At 39.5% G+C, this 21,390-nt stretch overlaps 2 protein-coding genes across 2 annotated transcripts in view; both read right to left on the bottom strand.

The window, feature by feature from the left end:
* LOC117695137 (cancer/testis antigen 55-like) overlaps positions 1-6,433 on the bottom strand; it is a 36,895-nt gene extending 30,462 nt beyond the window's left edge. Inside the window, exons 1-5 of the mRNA XM_034486005.2 lie at positions 6,340-6,433; positions 5,839-5,905; positions 5,299-5,333; positions 3,898-3,973; positions 1,450-1,553 (exon numbers count right to left, since the gene is read on the bottom strand). Coding sequence (XP_034341896.1) covers positions 1,450-1,553; positions 3,898-3,973; positions 5,299-5,333; positions 5,839-5,905; positions 6,340-6,433 — 376 coding nt within the window. The remainder of the gene's footprint in view (positions 1-1,449; positions 1,554-3,897; positions 3,974-5,298; positions 5,334-5,838; positions 5,906-6,339) is intronic.
* Positions 6,434-9,933: 3,500 nt separating this feature from the next.
* LOC117695136 (cancer/testis antigen 55-like) lies at positions 9,934-14,433 on the bottom strand. The gene is made up of 5 exons (XM_034486004.2): positions 14,168-14,433; positions 13,084-13,268; positions 11,477-11,621; positions 10,729-10,841; positions 9,934-10,201 (listed from the first exon to the last, which is right to left on the bottom strand). The coding sequence occupies exons 1-5, from the start codon at positions 14,199-14,201 to the stop codon at positions 10,007-10,009; spliced, it is 672 nt and encodes a 223-aa protein (XP_034341895.2). The 5' UTR covers positions 14,202-14,433; the 3' UTR covers positions 9,934-10,006.
* Positions 14,434-21,390: the final 6,957 nt, after the last annotated feature.

Here is a 21,390-nt window from a genome sequence, read left to right as displayed (position 1 = left end):
TTCCCATTGTTAAATCTAGCTTATTTTGCCTATAAGCAGTTTATGGCACACGTAATGGTCTCTTCTTTACAAATAGTTCCTTTAATTGGATAGTTTACTTTCTACCAACTAGGCTGCTTCTCTGTCTTCTTTACCAGTTTCTTCTCAGTCTCAGAACTCTAAACAATGAAGTACTCAAGTAGCCTGTCCTCCGACTTCCCATTTACACCTTTAATTAGTCCTTCAGTGATTCTATCTAGTTTTTATGGTTTAAAATTGGATCTAAGCTGAGAATTTTCAACTTTGTATCTTTAGTCCAGACTTGTTCTGGATCCCTGACTCATATACCAGTAGCCGTTTCAATATCTTCCTACCAACCTTTCCTGTGCACCTCAAATTGTGAATTTCCAAGACTGTGCTGACCTATCATTCCAAAATTACTTGATAAGGTCATTTCTCCCAGATCTTAGATTTTAAAAAATTGATGATTATAGGCAATGAAAGAAGAAAATATAAAGAGTAACTAATACACTTGTACATTATATGAGTAGGGGGGCTGACTTGTACTGCAGGTCTAGACATTAAAAGTAAACCATTTTCTGGGCTGATGTTGTGGTTTACCAATAGTGTGCTTTTACTGCCTTGCAATAGGCCCTGGCTTCAGTTTCAAGACATAAAAAATGTTGGGGGGGGGCTTCAGTTTCAAGACATAAAAATGTTGGTGGGCATGGAGAGGCGGGGGAGAAAGGGATAAAGTTGATAAAAGAAAAAGAAGCAAAGAAAGGAAAAAAGGGAAAGAGGGAAAGAGGGAGAGAGATGGGGGAGCGAGACAGGGATAAAGGAAGGGAAGGAGGGAAGGAGGGAGGAAAGAAGGGAGATAGAGAGGGATGGAGGGAGGGAGGGAAGGAGGGAGAGAGGAAATGAAGGAAAGAAGAGCTAAACTCAACCATGTTCCTACTACAGTGTTTTGTTCAGACATGAGCAAATGACCACAAGTAATTTATTGATGTTTTTCTATAGGAATTTTTCAACAGTAGCATTGAGAAACCTTGTCTCAGACCACTGCATTTTCTAAAGTTATAGTAACCACAGGATTGAAAGAATTAATTTTGTAATCGCAACAAAGTCTAGAGGATACTACCTAAGTAATACTTCCTGATTCCCATTCTACTGCATCTAAAGCTAATTTACCCCTGATTTAGCAAGAAGTAAAACACCTTTATTCTTTAAAAAGTTTTTTTTGTTTGAAATTAAAAGAAACCCAACTAATATGAAACGTCCAATAGATTTTGTGAGTATGATATGTGCCTATACTTGTGTCGTTTACATATGGTTCTGCAGGACAAGAACAAAGCCAACGATGGGTAGTACACCATGGTTTAGTCCCGCAGATGAGAGGATGAGATGAACATCCTGATTCCTACTTAAGATTTTGTTATAAGAGATTATTTATAAAGCTAATTGTGATACCAACAATTAGGTTGTCTCGCTGTTTTTCACATCTCTGCTTATCCAAGTCCCACTGCTTAAACAGATCCATAAACTGCTGGTAATACTTATTGTAAACCTTTAGTCTGTAAAAAATAAGAATAAATGCTTACATTTTATATCAATATGAAATATCAAAAACAAAACTGAATCAACATATTTACACTCTGAAAAAGAAGAAAATTATAACTGTTTGAATACTCTGATGGCAACCCAAGAAGTAAAATTAGGCCTTTTAAGTGTCTTTTTATTCATTTTTTCCACAGCTGAGGACCCAGTCTTTGGCCTTATATTTGCTAGGCAAGCACTCTAATACTGAGCTAAATCCCCAACTCCCAAATTTAGATGTATGTAGATTCTGGAAGTGCTTCTTATCCCAACTAAGAGAAATGCCTTCCCATATGGTTTGCCTCTTGAAAACCAAAGAGTTTTTATCCTGACTGTGTGTGTGTGTGTGTGTATCTTAGGAAAATCAGTTTCACCTACAAACAATTTTTCTCCTGGTTCTAATAAAAAAGTAAATTATTTCTAAGTCAGAATATTTCACTAAGCCCTTTTGCACAGCCAACTTTTAGTACAAAGAGTAGTTAAGTCAGGTCAAATATACAAATTTAATTTAAGACATAAAATTAACTCTTCTATACATTGACCATACAATCAACTAAAAGACATTTAATAGTTTATATGGCAGCTACCACTTCCTCAATTAATATCATGAATTACTTTAAAAAATAATAACCCTCTCAACTGGTATTTGGGAGGAAAAAATGTAATCTTCACTGACTTCCAAATAAATATATGTCAGTTCTATGACGGCCTAGGGTTATAACACTACTTGCTTACAGGAAACATTTTCACTGGAGATTCCAATAGACAGGTGATAATATTTCCTAAGTCATTTGCACCACCAATATATACTGAGAAATGATAGAAATATGGCTCTAAAATTACCAGCAAACTTACAATTGCTTTTGTCTGGTTTTCCAAAATTGTCTCATTTTGTAGCTACTCTCTTTGTAAACCTTTTGAGAGTACATTTGGATTCTTCTTCTCTTCTCAAGAAGAGAATTGTTAACATTATCTGTATTGAAAATAAAGGGTAATATTTAACAACTTCTATTGTTCCTAAACATTCAAGTATATACTGATATGGTTAAAGATTATTAAGCAATATGGATGATATTTTTAAATTAAATTGAAATATAACACCAACATGGTACATAAAAAAGTATCATATGTTTGCTAGGTGATGGTGGTGCACACCTTTAAATCCAGCACTTGGGAAGCAGAAACAAGTGGATCTCTGAGAGTTTGACTCTACAGAGTGAGTTCCAGTGTAGCCAGGGCTAAACAGAGAAATCCTGTCTTGAAAACCCCCAAAACCCACAAAGTTTCATATTTTAGAGTACTTAGAAGTTTGCATTTTCAGACTAGGGATGTACCACAAGTGAAGTCAATGCAAATAAAATGAAGTACACAAAACTCTGGAGTCTGAAATATTTTTGGACCTATATATTTTGCATACGAAATATTCAACTTCATCTCAGTTCTGATTTTCCTGGTTGAAAATACTTTTAAAATTGAGACATGATAATAAACAACCAAGGAAAATAAAAGGGCCAAGGATACATTTTTACAAGGTTACATTTTAAGTGCTTCACAAACACTTAGCTAAAAGGGAAATATTTCTAAATTTAAAAAAATGCTGTCCAACTGAAATATATAGTGTGTTTCTGTACTGTGGTTAACAGTCAAGCTTTAACTAGATGATCCTGAACATACAATCTTAGAACTCAAGCTTTAAAATACATAAAAATACTCTTAAGAATTAGAATCTAAGTCATCTTTAAATCAAATAGCAAGATATTTGTATGAAATAGGCTCAATAATCAGATATATAGATAGATAGATCGATAGATAGATAACAAAAAGAGGCAAAAGACCAAAGACAAAAAAAGAGCTTTGGTCTGGAGAGATGTCTTAGTGGTTAAATTGCTTGTTGTGGCAAGCAGGAAAGCCTGAGTTAGAATTTCCACAACCCACATAAAAGCCAGGTGTGATGGTGTGTGTCCTTAACCATAGCACTTAGGGGTAGAGAGAGGCAAAGCCCTGGGACTCTGGCCATTCACTCTCACTGAAATGATAGCTCCAGATATAGAGAAATCCTGTCTCACAAAAAATAATTTGGGGGATCTAAGTAAGATTGCTCAGTAGTTAAGAACATTGACAGCTCTTCTAGAGAACCACGGTTCAATTACTACCAACCATATGATGCCTCATAACCATATCCAAAGGATCTAATGGCCTCTTTAGGCTTTTGAGGGCACCAGGCAAGCACATGGAGCATACATACAGGCAGGCAACCTACACACAAACACACACACACACACACACACACACACACACACACACAAACACACACACACACACGTGATTGACAAAGACATTCCAATTTCAAACTCTGGCTGCCACATGCTCCCACATAATTGTTCATACAAGTGCACACCTGCACAAAACACAAACACAAGAATGAAAAAGTAACTCATGTAAGCATAATCGTGACAAAGACATTCCAATTTCAATCTCTGGCTGCCACATGCTCCCACATAATTGTGCATACAGGTGAACACCTGCATAAAACACACACAAACACAAGAATGAAAAAGAAACTCATGTAACCATGGAGATAATTTAGAAATAGTTTAAAATCATTTCATGGAGCTTTTCATAGGGCATTCTTAGTAGGAAGTAGGGCAGTGCATAAAAATTCAATAGTTCAAATAATGTTTGCAAAACATGTTTTTCTACCATAAATAGGAACTCTTCTGTAACTAGAATCAATCTGTACTATTAGATACAAGTTTATTCTTTTAAGTATCTATATACATAAATTTATTAAAACAGATTAGAAAACAAATTCTTTCTCACCACCAAATAGAAAATTATATCTCTGGGAAAACTCCATGATATCAATAATTCTTATAAAAGAACAAATTGTTATTACCTCTTTTTAAAAGAATACTGTTTCCCAAACTGTGTGTGGGGTCCCAGGCCTGTAATTCTAGCACCCGGGCAGCTGACAGAGGACATCTATAGATTAAGCCTAGACTTGGCTTCATAACAACTTCCAGGGCAGTTGGAATTCACAATAAACAGTAAGACCCTGTCTCAAAACCGAGCAAGCAATCTACAAAATTAACAAAAGACTCAACAAAAGAAACTATTAAAATGAGGTCATTCAATTGAGAAACTTCAGGACTTTCTGTTCCACAAAAATTTATTTTAATTCTGATTTTTTTATTTATATGTATGAATGTTTTCCATGTATGCATGTGTGTTTAATACATGTGTGCTCACAGAGATCAGAAGAGAGGCTCCGATCTGGAGTGATACACTGCTATAGATGATCTAGAATTATGGACTGTTGTAAGCTACCAGGTGGATGACGAGAACCGAATAGAAAAAGGAATTCAGCAAGAGTCTCACAAAATAAATTTCATGAATGAGAGCTGATGCACAGAAACACGCCTGGGTACTACCACTTAGTCTGGGAATAAAAAGAATTGCAACTCTGTCCCATTTGTTCTTGCTTCTAAAGATCTAGTTGAGTCACACACATCTAAAAAGTATCATTTTCACTTTTTAAAAAATGATGGAAAAGTTCAAGTGCAAAAAATTGTTTTATAATCACAAAACTTGCGTAAAATCCTGTGAGGAGAAGGCATTAAATGACACTTAATGCAGAACACTGATTAACATTTCCTTTTATAGACACTGATATATAATTTTAAACAATTTTCTGAAAACATTTAAATCTCCAACACAACATACCTCCAAATTGATCCAACATACTGTGTATTTCATCTCTGTGAAGAAAGGACAATAAAAAATTAAAGCTGGAAATATAGTTGATGGGTGGGGCGTTTGTCTAGCACACACAAAGGTTTACACAGAAAGTCTTTTAAATTATTCATAATAAATACGTATTGTTTTGGTTTGTAACAAATATCATATGCATATAAAATACATGTTGGGCAACCAGAGTGAATTTGTGTTAATTATATTTAACAATTAATACATGTATGACCCACACTACATTCTTCATAACTCTCCTACTCTTGCTGAGACCCTTCTTCTTCTTTCTAGCTGGTACCCCTCTTATTTTTATGATTTTCCCCTTTGCTTTGTGTGTGTACATGTGAAGAGCTCATGCAGGTGGTCCTATTGTCCTAGTTGCTATGTGTTTGTGATTCCAAGGCCTCAAGGAATCCAGACTGGGCTTTAACTGGATATAGAGCTAGTGTAGGGATCACAGACACTACTTTTGAAGTATTCTATTGAGCGGACAAAAAAAATATTTGAAAATATTACCCCATATCTTCATCTGTTTCTACAGAAGATGATTTATCCTCATCCTTGTCAGGTGCTGGGCTCTTTTCTGTATTGACAATAAGAAATGGGAACATTTGAAATTATGCTATAGTAGTAATAGTTAATAAAGTACTATCGATTTGCATTCCCCTGGAAGAATTGATCATATGAGTTTATGAAGCAGCTTTAGAAATGACATAATTTCTTTACAGATTTTTGAAATAAATTCACAATTTGCCAACATTCTATAGGAACAATGTTCAGGCCTTTTTCTGGGGTAAAATCCTAGCAAGTTATTTTTTCTCAACATACTGGGACTACAGGTCCAAGAGAAACTACCTGCATTGCTAAGACTCTGCTATAAGAAGAAATACTTATAGATAAAATTAGAAATGAAGTATATGAAAACCTTTAGCAAAGTTTTATTCCATTTCAGGTAGCTAGGTAAAAGTCCAATGAACTAGAGGACACACTCAATGGCGAACATTGAATATGCTTTACCTTCAGAAAGAGCGTTCTCAGTAAAGTTTATATCATCATCTTCTTCATCATCAAAGTCAAAAAGTATTAAGCACTCCTGCTTTGGTACTGCCATGACTTTCTTAAGGTCCCTTCTTCTATTGGTAAACACTCAGGTGTCTTCTTAGTTACAGAAGAAAAAGAAGAAGAAGAAAACTCCAGTTATCTGAATCCAAAGGTTTCACTTAAATAGTAAAAAATGTCAAAAACTCAAGTAGTTATCTTAGCACAATAAAAGATCGATTATTCCCTTTTTTAACATTCATTTTTAAACACTTTCTCTTTATCACAGAATTTTGTATGCATAGTCAATATGGTGGCATATACACCTCATTTTCCCTTACCATCTCCTCCATGTATCCCACTTAACATGTCCCTCTCCCTCCCAACTGTGTTTTAAAAACCTTTTAACTTACTTCTTTAAAAAAAAAAAAAAACTTCTTTGAACCAAAGTTAACAATCTGTCATTTCTCAACTTAAAAACGGCAAAACCAGGCCAACCTATACTATGTGAGTCCTCCCCCCTTTAAAAAATGATCAAAACGTGTTTGCTCTTAACTTCTGGGACATCTGAAGTTTGTTCCTATCTCCCACAGATTCTTTTACAACAAAACATGAGCAATTCTGCATGTGTGTATCTCAGTGTTAATGTAAAATCACAATGCTATCCAGAAAAATAATGAACATGACAGTTGTCCATTCATGACAAAAACACGCAATGCTCCAGATACAACCACCACCCACCACCACCACCCACACAGAAAGGCCTTATTTATATTGGAGAAACTGGGGATTGGGTGAAGCTGACAATTTCAAACATCTGAAGATTGTAAGTTCAAGGCCAGCCCAAGCCAGGTCAGCCTGAGCTACAAAGGCAGATCCCATCCTACAAAAGTAAAACTGACAGAAAATGCTGAACTTGGTGGTGCACATCTATAATCTCATATGTGGGCGATTGAGACTGGAGGATCAGTGGTTAGAATCCATCCCAGATGACTTCTCAATGTCTTGCCACGTCTCTTTTTGTTTTTCATTCACTCTTCCTTCATTCCTGCCATCCCCCGCCCTGTCTCCAACGTCCATACCGAACGTCCACACCACAGAGACGACAATGAAGAGGGAGGAATCCTCAGTTTGTTTCTAATGGACTCTGGACACCATACAGGACAAGCACCAGGGACCCAACGGCTCCTCGCCCACAACCCCCAGTCCTGCAGTCAGCTCTCTGATCCTGTCCCGAGGCCCCAAGAGTGTGTCCTCCAAGCATTCCCAATCCTCGAAGGCCCAGGCCTGTTCAGTCCTCTGCCATTAGGATGGTACTCCACCTCCATTTTACTCTGAGGCCACGGGAAACGCCAACCAGGATTTTCCTCACATAGTGGCCACCAGGGCTTGAGATGCCCCACCCCATCACACCTTGATTAATTACCGTCCAACCACCCTGACTGTCACTTACGGGGGCTCCTTCACAACCGCACCCTCTCAAATTCGGCTCCTCAGAGGTGACAAACCGTTTCCATCAGTGCGGCCCTGGGTCCTCTGAGGACTCTTTGTGATTTGAGCTGGAGAAAAGCTGGTCCCACCCAGGGACTGCGCTGATTGGCTGAATGAACCCTGAGCATGGGCACGTGGAGCACAAGGCACTGAGGGTAGAAGAGAGTTCAGATTCTCTCAACCTGTATAGTTATGCATAAATACTGAGCCATGATATGGGTGATTTGAGCCCGGTCCTCTGCAAGAGCAACAGGTGCTTTTAACTGCTGAGTTATTTATCCTTTTGTTCACTTACACGTACTATTCTAACCTCTTAAAACCACAGGCACACATCTGTTCTGTTTAAACACATGCAGGTCAAACACTCACACACAGAAAATAGGGATTTTGTAAAATTAGGATAGTCCCCTATAACTCCTTTCTTCCTATTGTCTTGTCCAGCTTCCTTGTGAGGAATTGTTGTTGGGATTTCTGGGAAACTGAATTATGAAGCCATTTTCAGTTGGGGAGAGGAAACTTTGCTGTACCAGCATGTAATGGAGTAGGCTTCTTGCCTCAAGTTCAGCAGCATTTTATATTTAGAAGAGCAGAATTGAACAAAGAGGGAGTACAACTACAAAAGCATGTATAAATGATGGCAACAGGGCAGGGTAAAGTTACATACATGACCCCACCTCCTCAGAACCTGTCCTTGAAGATACAGTAACTGTGGCAGGGTCAGCTCAAGAAAACTCTGTCAGCACTGGAAAATTTCTTTTGTTAATATGTGGCACTTTGGGGATCTTATATCACATTGTCTCCTGTTTGTCAGAATCCTTTATAACCATTCTAAAGGACTCGTCTTATAGTGGTAGAAGAACTGGAGTCTGTTTCGATACTGTTTCTGGTTGTGACTCTACAATCTCCATCCTAACTCCTCCAGAGTCACTTTTCTCATCCTGGAAGATGAGAGGCCTGGAGACCCTATGATGTGATTGGGTTACATTAGGGACACCCATTAGAAAGGAAGATATCAGCAAGTCACTCCAGATTATTAGTGTATGTGTGTTGCTTGGATAACCAGCCAAGCAGTTGCTGCCTGGAAAATCATACCCAATTCATCTGCAATAAAAAAAAAAAAAAGATGTGGGATAACAGTCAGGAGATGTTGGCAATTATCCCAAACAGGGTGGTGGCTACCACAATGGTGGTCAGAAGGTTTATGGCTGCTCTGAGTATGGTGGGGTTACCAGTTGTGGTGAATTGCTGATAAACATAATCAAATAGGCTTTGTCTGAGCATCCCCTCCTTCTAGAGACTGGATGGCCTTGGAGTTTGACACAATGGACACAAGAGCACTGGATGGCTCGGCACTGGAAACCTTCAAGGGATCTGAACCTTAAGCCATCTGAGGTGAGAGATCTTCTCTAGTGGTCTGTGGGCAAAAGAGCCAATAGAAGCTTTGGCATGAGTGAACTCTTGGGTGGCAAGGCAGAATATAAAACCAACATTGGAGCTTGGGGTTCTGGGTTCTGAGTGTAGGGATGGTCACACCCAGAAAGAAGGGTATATGGTGAAAGTTCTGAATCTTGATCCACTGCCTGGAAGATAGGTGTCTTTTACTGGGTTGAACCTCTAAAAGATGAGGACAACAGTGGATTCCTAAAGGGCATGCAATTGAACCTGATCATCGGGGTGAAGCACAAGGCTGTACCAGGTACTAATATAAAACAACTGTTCAGATAGCCTCAGTCTCCAGTGTAGGCCCCCCTAACACCTCAGATGGCAACCAGGTTCAGGATTCCTTCTGAAGGCTAGAAAATGATGAAGGAAAGACAGACAACTTCTCAGAAGTACAACAATCTGAAAGCAATTTTCATGGCACCACCTCTGAACCTAATAAAAGTCTGCTCAGTCTTTTTGTTTGAAGTAGACCTGAGTCTGATCTATCATTTCTCTGAATTGACTATTTTTTACACAAGCATAGGATGAAAATCTATAAATTAGCACTATATTTACCAAATGGAGTGCAGATAGAAAATTAAAATTATCATAGAGAAAAAAACATTGGAAAGGCAAAAGAGTCATAGCTCACAGATGTTTGGATTACATGCCCATACTATTTTATTACACCATGACCACAGACAGAAGTCTGAAAATGAATGACAAGGTCTGGTTAGTTCACCATTTCCAGTGGGGTCATTGATACTGCTCTCCAAGAACAGTGTGGTTGCATAGTGTCCACAGCAACAACATCCACTATGTCGTATAATCCTGGTATATACCCAGAAGGTATGTGGAGAGAATCGAGGGTAAAAAAAATGGTAGATTCCACCATGCCATTTCTTCCATCAATGCTGGTAACACAGACCTATGATGAGAAACGATGACACTGAGTCTAGGGAAGGATGTAACCCACCTCAGATGGCCCTCCACTCCCCCAGAAACCCAGATCCAATCAGCAGATCCCTCGCCACATCATAACCTCACACTCTACTTCCCTGTCTTTACAACTCATTCTCAGACTGTCCTAACCAAGGTCTGACCCGCCTTCATCAGCAAGTTGCCACACCTCAAACCTAGTGCACTCAAAGTTTCTCCACAATTTTCTCACAGCCAAGACAATTTTCTTACTGTTGTCCATGGAACAGCCTAACGTCAAAGAAAACACACACTTGAGGAAATAAACACACACACACAAACACACATACACACACACACTCACACACACACACACGCTCACACACACAAACCCACGGGAAGAGAGAGAGAAACACTATATTATTCTCTGCTTATTTTCTTTTCAATCCGTGAACACAAAATCTTGGTCAGGAAAGGGATCAGTAAGGAGGAGAGGCAGCTGCCTACCCATGACAAGACAACATCAAGGTCAATTACCTCTTCCATATTCTGAGAGTTGAGGGGGCTCGCAGAGTGGATATTCATGTTTGAAGTGCCCGGGTTCATGGAATACTCAACCAGCAGCAAATCTCCATTGAATGGCCTGAATCCTAAAACAACCATTGAAGTGAGATTATGTATTAATACAGTCAGGGTCACAGGACATTTCTAGGGCCTTACTCACTGCCATATTCTGACTAACATTTCCTGCACGTAAAGTAATTTTCCAAACACTTAGACCTCTTAAGTATCTTCCTATAGCAAGGAAAGCAGAAAGCTATGTAATCACTGATTCTTTACACTGATGTGTTCCCCAGGCATCGAGAAAGACATGTGATGCAAATATTTTCAAGATAAATCCCTTATAGTTATGTAATGCTGTCATTGATTCGATCTTGAAGGTATCCAGGGGCAGTTTCACAAATACTAGAATCTCAGGACCCAGAAGCTTAGTGGCTGGGTTTCCTAATCCCATGCACAATTCTCAGATGTGTATGAGTTTCTGGTAACTTTGAGGAACCCTATGTGAAAAACCAAAGTTAAAAAGCTACTTGGCAAACAAAATCAACTGAATCAAAACAACCACATGGCCACACGGTGATGGTCATCACAGGGGACAAGAGCTCTAGGCAATATTTAAAATACTACCCTTTTCCCCTGTATTGTACCCTACTTTCAGTTTCAAGGATGCTCAAGCCCAATACTTATATTTCTTGTTCTATGTTTTGAAAGCTGTAACTCCTACCTCCAGAAAACATGCATAACGGGAAAAACATGTCCTTGCTGATATAGATGTTGTCTTCAGTTACGGAGGTGACACATTTGATACAAAACCTTCTGCCAAGTTTTGATGGCTCACTGCCCTCAGGAAGATTATTCATAGCTTTCACCTATAAGAGGAGGCAGTGAGTGCAAGTGGAATAAAAATTTCATGCAGGAGATTAAAGAAAACATAAAAGAATAAATACATATTTTTCTAGTAAATATATTTTTGTGATTATGGAAAAATCTATAGTGAATCTCTTGTACGAGAAGATCAAGAAGTAAAAATTATAACTATCATTATGATGTTAAAAAATCAAAAAAACATTAGGACTCTGCTTCTCTGTTTTCAATTTTACCATGATTTTATAATGATAATAATAGTTATAGTAATAATAATAATGCATCTGATTAATACTGGCAAAGGGATCCTCTGTGGCCTGCTATTGAGACTCTCAATTGAAAAAGCATAACTAAAAATAACTTGGCAATAGCCATCAATATATAAATAGTTGAACTGAAGTGAAACTTACATCTGTAAGTCATCCAAAATTTATAGTAGTATTTAGAAATTTGATTTAGGTTAAATGTACTTTAGTTGGGGATGAAGAGTTAGCTCAGGGTTTAAGAGCACTTGGTGTTCCTGCAAGGGATCTGGTTTAAATTCACAGCACCTACTTGGAGGCTCACAACCTCTTCTACCACCAGGTACGCATGCTGATCACAGATATACATACATGTAGGCAAAATACTCATACGCATAAATAAAAAAAATCTAAAAATTAAAGTAAGCAAGAAAGTGTTCTTTAACTGCCATAGAAAAGTGTATAAAACATACTGTCCTGCTGATTCTGCTAGTTGGATGTTGAATAGAAAATAGCTGCTTAGTATATGATAGAAGTTACAGGATTATACAGAACCGTCATTTACATGTTGTTGAAATACTAAGAGAAGAAAAAATATTTAGAAAGCAAAGAAGCATCACTGCATTGAAATATTAGAAAATCAAACCTATTAATCTCAGAGAAGTGGAATGTCAACTTTGACCATATAGCAACATTGACTGAATCTTATTTAAAAAATGGGTTTTCACCATGTAACTGGGGCTGGCTTGGAACTCTGCAGATCAGGCTGGCCTTGAACTCATAGAAATTTCTCTGCTTCTGACTCCAGAGTGCTGGAACTAATGCAATATACCACCATGCTCACCCAATGTAGTGGTATGAATGGTGACTTCTGTAATGAGCTCAGATATTTGAACACTTGGTCCCAAGTTGGGGGCACTGTTAGGAGAGGTTTAGAAGGTGGGAGTTTGCTGGAAAGAAATGGAAATTTTAGAGATTACCAGCATTTCTAACCCTGCCTCTTTGCTTTGTGACTGTATTTGAAGAGGTGAGCACTCAGCTACCTGTCTCAGTCACCATACCTGCTGCTTTCTCCTATGCCTCATGGCCATGATGGCCTCTTGCTTTTCTAGAACCATAAGCCCAAATAAATGCTCTTCCTGAAGTTGCTCTGATCATGGTATTTTATCACAGCAAGAAAACAGTAAGCAGTACAGTAACAGACTCTGGATAAACTCAGCCATACCTTGATTGCTTTGAAGATATGATTTCTTGGTTTTTTTTCCACAAGTGCAAGGACATTTGTCCCTATGTTCAGAAGCACATTGTCACTGATTACGTCGGTATTGAAGAAGATGGTTTCATTAATCCAGCCATAGTCATTACACAGAGAGGTCACAACTCCCTGAATAGACTTGAATTTGGAGTTATCTACAACACAAGTAAACAAAGGTCACACGGGTTCATGTCAAATGCAAGCACCCACTATAGACAAGTTCGTTTTTGAACACCCTTGTAGATATGAGCACATAGCATCACTCCTCTGACCATAAGACAACAGCCATCACTGCATCCTAAGGTTGTGACTCACGAATGGCACCTCCATGGCATCTATTTCAGCTGTGGCTGACCTGTTCCAGTGGGAACACAAGTGCTATGTTCATCTACCTGCTCAGGAAGCCCCTTTAAACTCCCACTCTTACTAGTATATGCCTGACTCAACAGCAGCAGCAAATGCATAGCCATAGCTCTACATTCTCCAACATCCCTTCTGACAAAGCATTAAAAGATATATGCAGATGTAAGGACACGTCACCAAATTTCCTTTTGCTCTTCATAAGTCTTATGGATAAGTACTGTTTGGGGATCTGCCTCCTGTACCATGCTGGGACAATTGGTCACCTTCCTCTATAGTGCCTTCCTTACAACCCTGCCTCCTGGCTTTAGATACATGTGTTCAGGGAAAACAAGGCTGAATTCCCTCTCAAAGTGCGATGTTCCCTTTCTCTGGGGGATAGCCAAAGACATCTTTCAAGGGCAAGATGTGAAGGCAGGGACATTACAGCCCACAAAGACTTGTGTCACGTGTTCTGTGAGTTGGTCCAAACACCCTCCTGCTTTGGCATACCACAGGAGCTTGGGGCACAGTTCAGTACTGGCCTTACTTGGAAACTCAGGAACATCCCCTTGCTCAATGGCCACTCAGGATGGCAGCAGGTCCCTCTCGGCTCTTTGTGCCCCACCGCAACTTAAGGTGGAGGAAAGCCTTTCTGAGGAGTCTCCTTGGGTGGGGATTGAAGGGGGGGGAAGGGTGGGTGTTCCCAGATTACCTATATGATGTTCTTGCGATGTTTCTTCAGACATGTTCTTCCCATGAAAGCATCCACTGTACAAGGTGGTACAAGGTGTACAATGTTGGGATCGCCACCAACCTGAGCAGTGACCACGGCTTTCAGATGACTCAGTACTCTTCCTTTGTCTGACCCTTAAGATGAGAGTTTCCCAGCGTCTGTGAGATGATAATGAATGGCTAAATGGAGGTTCTCAGGAGAGCCAGGGACAGGATCCCTCCCTGGCTGCAGCCAGCTTCCCTTATAAAGCTCTCTCTGGGGAGATCCCACCTCTTTCCACTGGCCAGCCAATGAGAGACAATGGTATGTGTACGTCACTGCTTATGTCATTGGCTATGGACATTTGGTCCCACCCACCCATTGTGAATACACCAACAGGAAGGCCTCTGGAAAAGCTGCTTGCAGTTGCATCCTTGCATACTCAGTGTGCTTTTAAGGGCTCTAGCTGTTTTCTACATTTTCATGAGAGGGTCGAGAGTTTGTTGTAGGAGGTGTGGAAGGAACTCTCATACCTGCTCAGCCCAGTAAAAATCATGCTTGGTTATGGATATAAGCACTAGCCAGGAGGCTGGCTAGTTAAGGCACTTGTTGCCTTTAGTGGAGGCCCGTGTTCGGGTCCCAGCACCCACAAGATAGCTCACAACTGTGAAAACTTTCAGTTATATTTGTTCCAACACCCTCTCCTGGCCCATCCCACACCAGGAATTCAAGTAGTGCCCACATCTGCAAGTAAATACACATCTACAAGCTGGAAATGGTGGCCAATGCTGTCAATGCTGTTAAGGACAGCTTTCTGGAGACACGGGCAAGAGGTTTCTGTGCGTTTGAGGCTCAGCTCCTCTGCAGTCTCACTTCTATGCCAGCCAAAACCTCACAGTGAGACCAAACACAACAAAAAACAAAACCACAAAAAAACTATCTGTACATATGAAATAATTTTAAAAAGCACTAGAAAATTGTTGTTAGAACCCGACATAGTGTGTGGGTCTGTGTGTGTCTGTGTGTTTGTATGTGTGTGTGAGATGGGGGAGAGGCAGAGGGAGAGGGAGAGGGGCAGAGGGAAACATCTGACAGACTTCTCTGTGAAGCAGAAATTGCTGAAGGACTGCCCTATTTTGTTTTTGCAGAGTTCATCAGTTGACTTCGCAGTGTCCTGCTTGTCCACAGGTGTGACAGCATGCTGTTAGTTGTAGAGGCAAGGGCAGCTTTTTGCCCACTGGCAGCTTTGCCACAAACAAGTAAACTTCATGTGCCTGTCGTCTTTTTTGAAGTAGCATGGAGGTGCTGCCAGGAACTGACATGTCTCACTGTCATGAAAAGCCTTATGGTATTGAAACATCTTAAATGCCATGTTCTGTTGATCTCTGAGGTGTTTGACGACCATCTATCTACCTAGAATCTATCTGTATAGACAAATATTACTTGTTTCTAGCTATGTAATTTGCATTTACCTTTGAAAACATCTACTGGAGGCTAAATAAAGTTTATTTCTGTAACTAACTAAACCGGTACCTAACATAACCCTAAATTTGATTAACTGACTATAAACTTGCATTTCTAAATTATCCTAAACAGTTTTTAGTTGTAGCTTAAAAAGGGACTAGAATTTACATTACATTTATAAACGAGTTGCATACTAGATAAGAGATAAATAGGGATAGAGGAAAGAAAAAGAAAGTGAAAGAGATCCCTTAATCTAACTTCCTTTATAGTGTTTTCCCCTGACCAAGACCATTAGCAATTTGTAACCAACCCCCTTTAAAGGACTACAAACATCTATCTCCCACCAAACAATCAAAAACCACCACCACACTTCTGGAGAAAGGACAAAAATGCTTCCTGATCTCTCAGGGCCATGACATCTTTTGGGTACCCTATGAAAATTGGAATATTGGCCAAGTCCTAGGGAAGCTAACTGTATCATTTGCTGTCCAGTCTCTCTCTGTGTGACATGAATGTACAGTGCTTAACTGAATCTTGGCTGGAACAGTCTGTGAGGTTGCAGCATCTCAACTAGGCTTTTTGAAGCTGTTCTGGATGCAGATTTTTCTTTATTTTCTACATTGGGACTACTGTCCCCCTCCTCTCTGTCCCCCTGTCAAAGAGTCCCTCTGACCACCACCCCTTACCTTCTCCTCTGAAAAGTTGGGCACCCCTGGACATGCCACCACCATATTACATCAACTCTCTGCCAGATTTAGGGCATCCTTTTTCACTGAAGCCAGGCAAGGCAGCCCTGTTGGAGAGCAGATTCCACAGAAAGACAACAGATTTAGGGACATAGGTTTTTGAGGAAACACCAACCAAGCCAGTCTGTGTGCCTGGATCATCCGGGATACTTATCTTGTTTTCATTGGTGTCTGGTCCTTTTGTTCTCAATGCACACAAACTTTTCAAGGCAATATATTTAGTTTGTGTTAACACACGTGTGGCATATATGGTGTGCACAAATCAGCTAAAGATGAATCTTTGCTCATTGTTCAAACAGGTAAAAGGCATCAAACATTATAAGACAATTTAGACTATGTAACCAAACTGTGATATTAATCTACAACCATGCCATATGAAAGGGTTGCGTGGAATGATAAGTAATACCGACTCTGTAGCCAAAAAGATTTACTGACTACTGCAGAAACATTCATGTTTCAGCCAGTTTCGGAGATGTTTCCATGTAGAGGGATCAGCACTTATGTCACCCATTTCCTTGTTGTTCTTGGTTTCTTTATCCAGGTCCACAGCCCAAATTTTCAGGTCTGTACTATTGCAGTAAATATTTAATCTCCTCTGAGCTCCTTGCACTTCTTGCCATCTGCCAGAATTCTCTGGATTCTAGAATAAACACACACACACACACACACACACACACACACACACATTTATATTTTGATATGCCCTGACTAGCTCAATGGGTGGATGCTTCTACACCTCCCCATGGCTCGCACACACTGTCCTCCAGTATTTCTGAGTTAACATTTTGAAATCTATATTTCATCTCTGGTGCCCTGTGTCCTTCTGGGTATGCCTCTCATGGGAACTCTTTCCCTTTGCATCTATGTTCCTCCATTCTACTCTTCTGCCCCTTCATGGCCTGGTCCACCCTACTCCCTCCTATGGTGGAATTCCTTCATCTCCTCTCCTGGGCCAGGGAATTTAAAAGTTCTGCCTGTCTTCCTGCTCAGACATTGACTGTTGGCAACTTTATTTCCTAATCAGAGCCAACTAGGGGCAGGCAGGCTTCCTTAGCCTATGTGCAGGACACTGCAAACAGGTTTTATGGGTAAGACAATTAGCATGAGAACACAAGATAGTACACTCCCCCATCAAATCAAATCTGTATTAAATCTGAAGGAATCCACAGCTTTGCACTTTCTGTGAAAAAACAAAAGATTAACTTCTCCCCCAGTGCATCACACTTCCTGACTTCCATTCTCAAGATAACACACCCTTAAAATAATTCAGCAGTCCTTTCTAAAATCCAATGCTTTTCAGCAGCTGTGCTGCCTGTCTCATTGACATTTCAAACATTTTAAGTCAATAAAGCATTATGTAATCTATCTCCAGGAGACCTTACATCCCCCTTCGGTTTAGTAAGCATTTCCTTTTAAGTCCTGTTAGATGTCTCCACAATTGCTTGTCCTGTAGGATTGCAAGGTATGTTAGTAATATGGTTTATATTATAATATTTAAAGAACTGTTATAGTTTACTGGATACACGACTTCATAGCATTATCAGATTTTACCTGTAAAGGTATTCCTAAAATAGCCATCACTTGTAATAAACATGAAAATACAAAATCAGCCTTTTCAGAACTCAAGACAGAGCCCATTGGAATCCTGCATAGTGTCAATTGTAGGATGTACATACCTTAGTTTTCTAAATTCTGCAAGACAAAACACATCAGTCTCCCAAATTTCATTTCTTTGGTGACCTTAAGGGTTACTTCTGGCAGGTAATGGAGCTTGATTATATAAAGAACAAGTAGAACATGTTTTTATAATTTCTTTGGCTTCTTGTCAAGTTATAGGAATTTGTATCTAAACTTATACTTTTTACATGATGCCTTAACGAAAAATTAAAGCCTTTAATACATTTAATTCGTTTCCTACTGATAATTGGTCTAGCTCCTCATTTCCTAGTGCTGATGTGATGGTCCTGGAAAACCTGTATGGGAATATATATATATATATATATTCTTCCCAAACTTGATTAACGAGATGCCCATAAAAATGCAAGAAGTTTATAGAACACCAATTAGAGTAGACCAGAAAAGAATTACGTCCCGTCACATAATAATCAAAACACCAAGTGCACAAAACAAAGAAAGAATATTAAATGCAGTAAGGGAAAAAGGCCAAGTAAGATATAAAGGCGGGCAGTCTTATCAAAATTACACCAGACTTCTCACCAGATACTATAAATAAAGCTAGAAGATCCCGGACAGATGTCATACAGACCCTAAGAGAACACAAAGGCAAGCGCAGGCTAGTATACCCAGCAAAACTCTCAATTACCATACATGGAGAAACCAAGATATTCCAAGACAAAACCAAAGTTACACAATATATTTCCACGAACCCAGAATCCCAGAGGATAATAGTGGGAAACCTCCAATACCAGAAGGAAAATTATACCCCAGAAAGAGCAAGACAGCAATCCTCTTCCAACAAATCCAAAAGAAGAACATAGCCACACAAAGATAATTCCACCTCTAATAACAAAAATAACGGGAAGCAACAATCACTGTTCCTTAATATCTCTTAACATCAATGGACTCAATTCCCCAATTAAAAGACATAGGCTAACAGTCTGGATACATAAAAAGGACTCAGCATTTTTGGGGCATACAAGGAAACCCACCTCAGTGACAAAGACACACTCTACCTTAGAGTAAAAGGCTGGAAAACAGTTTTATAAGCAAATGGTCCTAAGAAACAAGCTGGAGTAGCCAATCTAAAATCTCCAGCCCAAGAACACAAAGAGAGAGACTCATGTCTCCAACTGTATAGGTAGTTGAGGGTGCTCTGGCAGGCAACAGTGGAAGTGGATGGCCTTGGTGCCTGAATCTTTGGATTCCCTAGTGTTGGGAAATTTCAAGAGCAGGGAGGCAGGAATGGGAGGATGGTGGGAGCACACCCTCATAGAAACTCCCAGAATTATATGGATTAGACATGAGAGAGGTAGGCCACCATAAGACTAGATTCCAGAATTCAAACAAAAAATTATCTTGATACTAAAATATGTTTTGAGAATTGTACATTCCAGAATATACAGCCTTGGTATATCTACTCATCAAGCAAGCTGAGCAGACTTGCTCGAACCACTGATGTCCTGGAATTCCATCTGGATGCAGTGAAGAGAAAGTGTCAGAGGCTTATCAGTTTACCCCTACCCGTGCCCCTCTTCTAGTATCTCAACACCCATAATCAGCTTCAAGAAGTTAATGAAGACTCAGCGCCCCTATTCCCTGGGTTTGGGAACCGAGGTGGTTAAAATTGGTTTGTTTCTCTAGGGAAGAGTAATGGTTGTGTTGGAACAGGGAGAATTAGCTGGAATTTATTGCATAGCCATAACCTATTGGGAGAAATATGTATAATTGTTATTAAGATGAAGTTATAATTTCTTAAATGGTACAAAATTTACTTTGATTTCAAAATTGAGGTTTTCATTGGTATCAGCTTCTTATGGATATAAAAGTGAGATGAATATTGTTACTCTCATTGGCATTGTGCCTGTCTAACACATTTACAAATACAAGGCTTAGACCCAGTGCTTCTTTAACTTTTCTAACTGATTTGAGATGGTTAGCCTGTGAGTTAAGGGAAACTCAGGAACATCCTCTTGCTCAGTGACCACTCAGGATGGCGGCAGGTCCCTCTCGGCTCTTTGTGCCCCACCGCAACTTAAGGTGGAGGAAAGCCTTTCTGAGGAGTCTCCTTGGGTGGGGGTGGGGTGAAAAGCAGACTCTCAGAGGTATACCTTGGATCTGTAGCTTTCCTTCAGGCGCAGTGTTCCTCTGAAAGAAGGTTAAAATCCAGTTGAGAATTCTCTACATAACGATTGCAAACAGAGGCCTGGGCAACACCAATGCCTTCTGACTATGCTTAAAATCTTTCAAGTTCACCTCTTCAGCCTCACTGAGACTGAGTTCAATGAAAGACAAACCAAGAACAGGGTACCTTGGCAGAAGCTTCCAGATTTCCTGTCTGTGCTCTCTCCTAGGAGAGCACTAGAGGACACTCTACCTTTCACTGTCTAGCCAATGAGATTCAACAGTGTGATTATGTCACTGTCAAAGCCAATGAGAGGCAATGACCTGGGAAATTTAGCCTCACCCACTTGACACCCATGAACCAATAGAAAAGCCTCTGGAAAAATCCCCCGTATGTTGGCAGTTAGTACAGGTACTCAATTTGAGTGTGTGACTACGCTTTTAGCATTTCTGCTTCACTAAGTTTTGGTCTGTTTTTTTCCTGAGTTCTTTGGGTGAGAGTTTATTGATTTGAGAAGTTTCCTCTTTACTATTGCAAGCACTTAGGTCTAGACATTCCTTGGATCACTTCTTGTACTGTATTCCATATATTTTAATTTCTTTTAACACTAAGTATATGAGAACTATCTTTAATAAGTTTTTCACTCAATAGATTATAAGTTATAAGTGTATCCTTCATATTCTTTATAAAAATTCTTTGGATTCTTCTTTACATTCCCTTTTTCAAGTTGTTTCTTGTCGTTTGCATACTGATTTTTTAAGTTGGATATTGATCATCCATTCTTTTACATTGGGACAGTAAGAAACCTATTTAAATATTTCATTTTATCAGAGAGTTGTCCTAATTTACTTTACTATGTAAGATCTTTATTTCTCTCATGAAAAATTATTTCGGTATTAGTAATTATTAGCCACATTTGATACTAATTTGGTCTCTCATTTCTATGATCCTGATGTTTTTCCTTGGGTCTAAGCTAGTATTATTTGAATGAATGGAAGATAATTTTCTAGCATAGTGTATTCCTCATTAGGAATGGAGGAATATCATGCCCATGGAGACAGAGAGGTTTCTTAGGGCTAGTAATACATTGTAAGTGTTCCCTCTTTCAAGGATTTGTCTTTTTTTCTGTTTTCTTGTGGAGAGAGAGAGAGAGAGAGAGAGAGAGAGAGAGAGAGAGAGATTCTAAGCCTTCTAGTGTATTGCTCTTCGTG

This window comes from Arvicanthis niloticus, chromosome X (assembly GCF_011762505.2).
Source record: "Arvicanthis niloticus isolate mArvNil1 chromosome X, mArvNil1.pat.X, whole genome shotgun sequence".
In the NCBI taxonomy this organism is placed as follows: Eukaryota; Metazoa; Chordata; class Mammalia; order Rodentia; family Muridae; genus Arvicanthis; species Arvicanthis niloticus.
This window is presented reverse-complemented; position numbering and strand designations above follow the sequence as displayed.

What these genes read in the sequence shown, in the direction of transcription:
- LOC117695136 (XM_034486004.2), bottom strand. Translation starts at nt 14,201, where the DNA reads ATGTCTGAAGAAACATCGCAAGAACATCATATAG. An exon ending in ATATCTTCAAAGCAATCAAG is followed by an intron (nt 11,622 to 13,083) that starts GTATGGCTGAGT and finishes CTCCTCTTATAG; the next exon opens with GTGAAAGCTATGAATAATCT. An exon ending in GTTATGCATGTTTTCTGGAG is followed by an intron (nt 10,842 to 11,476) that starts GTAGGAGTTACA and finishes TGGTTGTTTTAG; the next exon opens with GATTCAGGCCATTCAATGGA.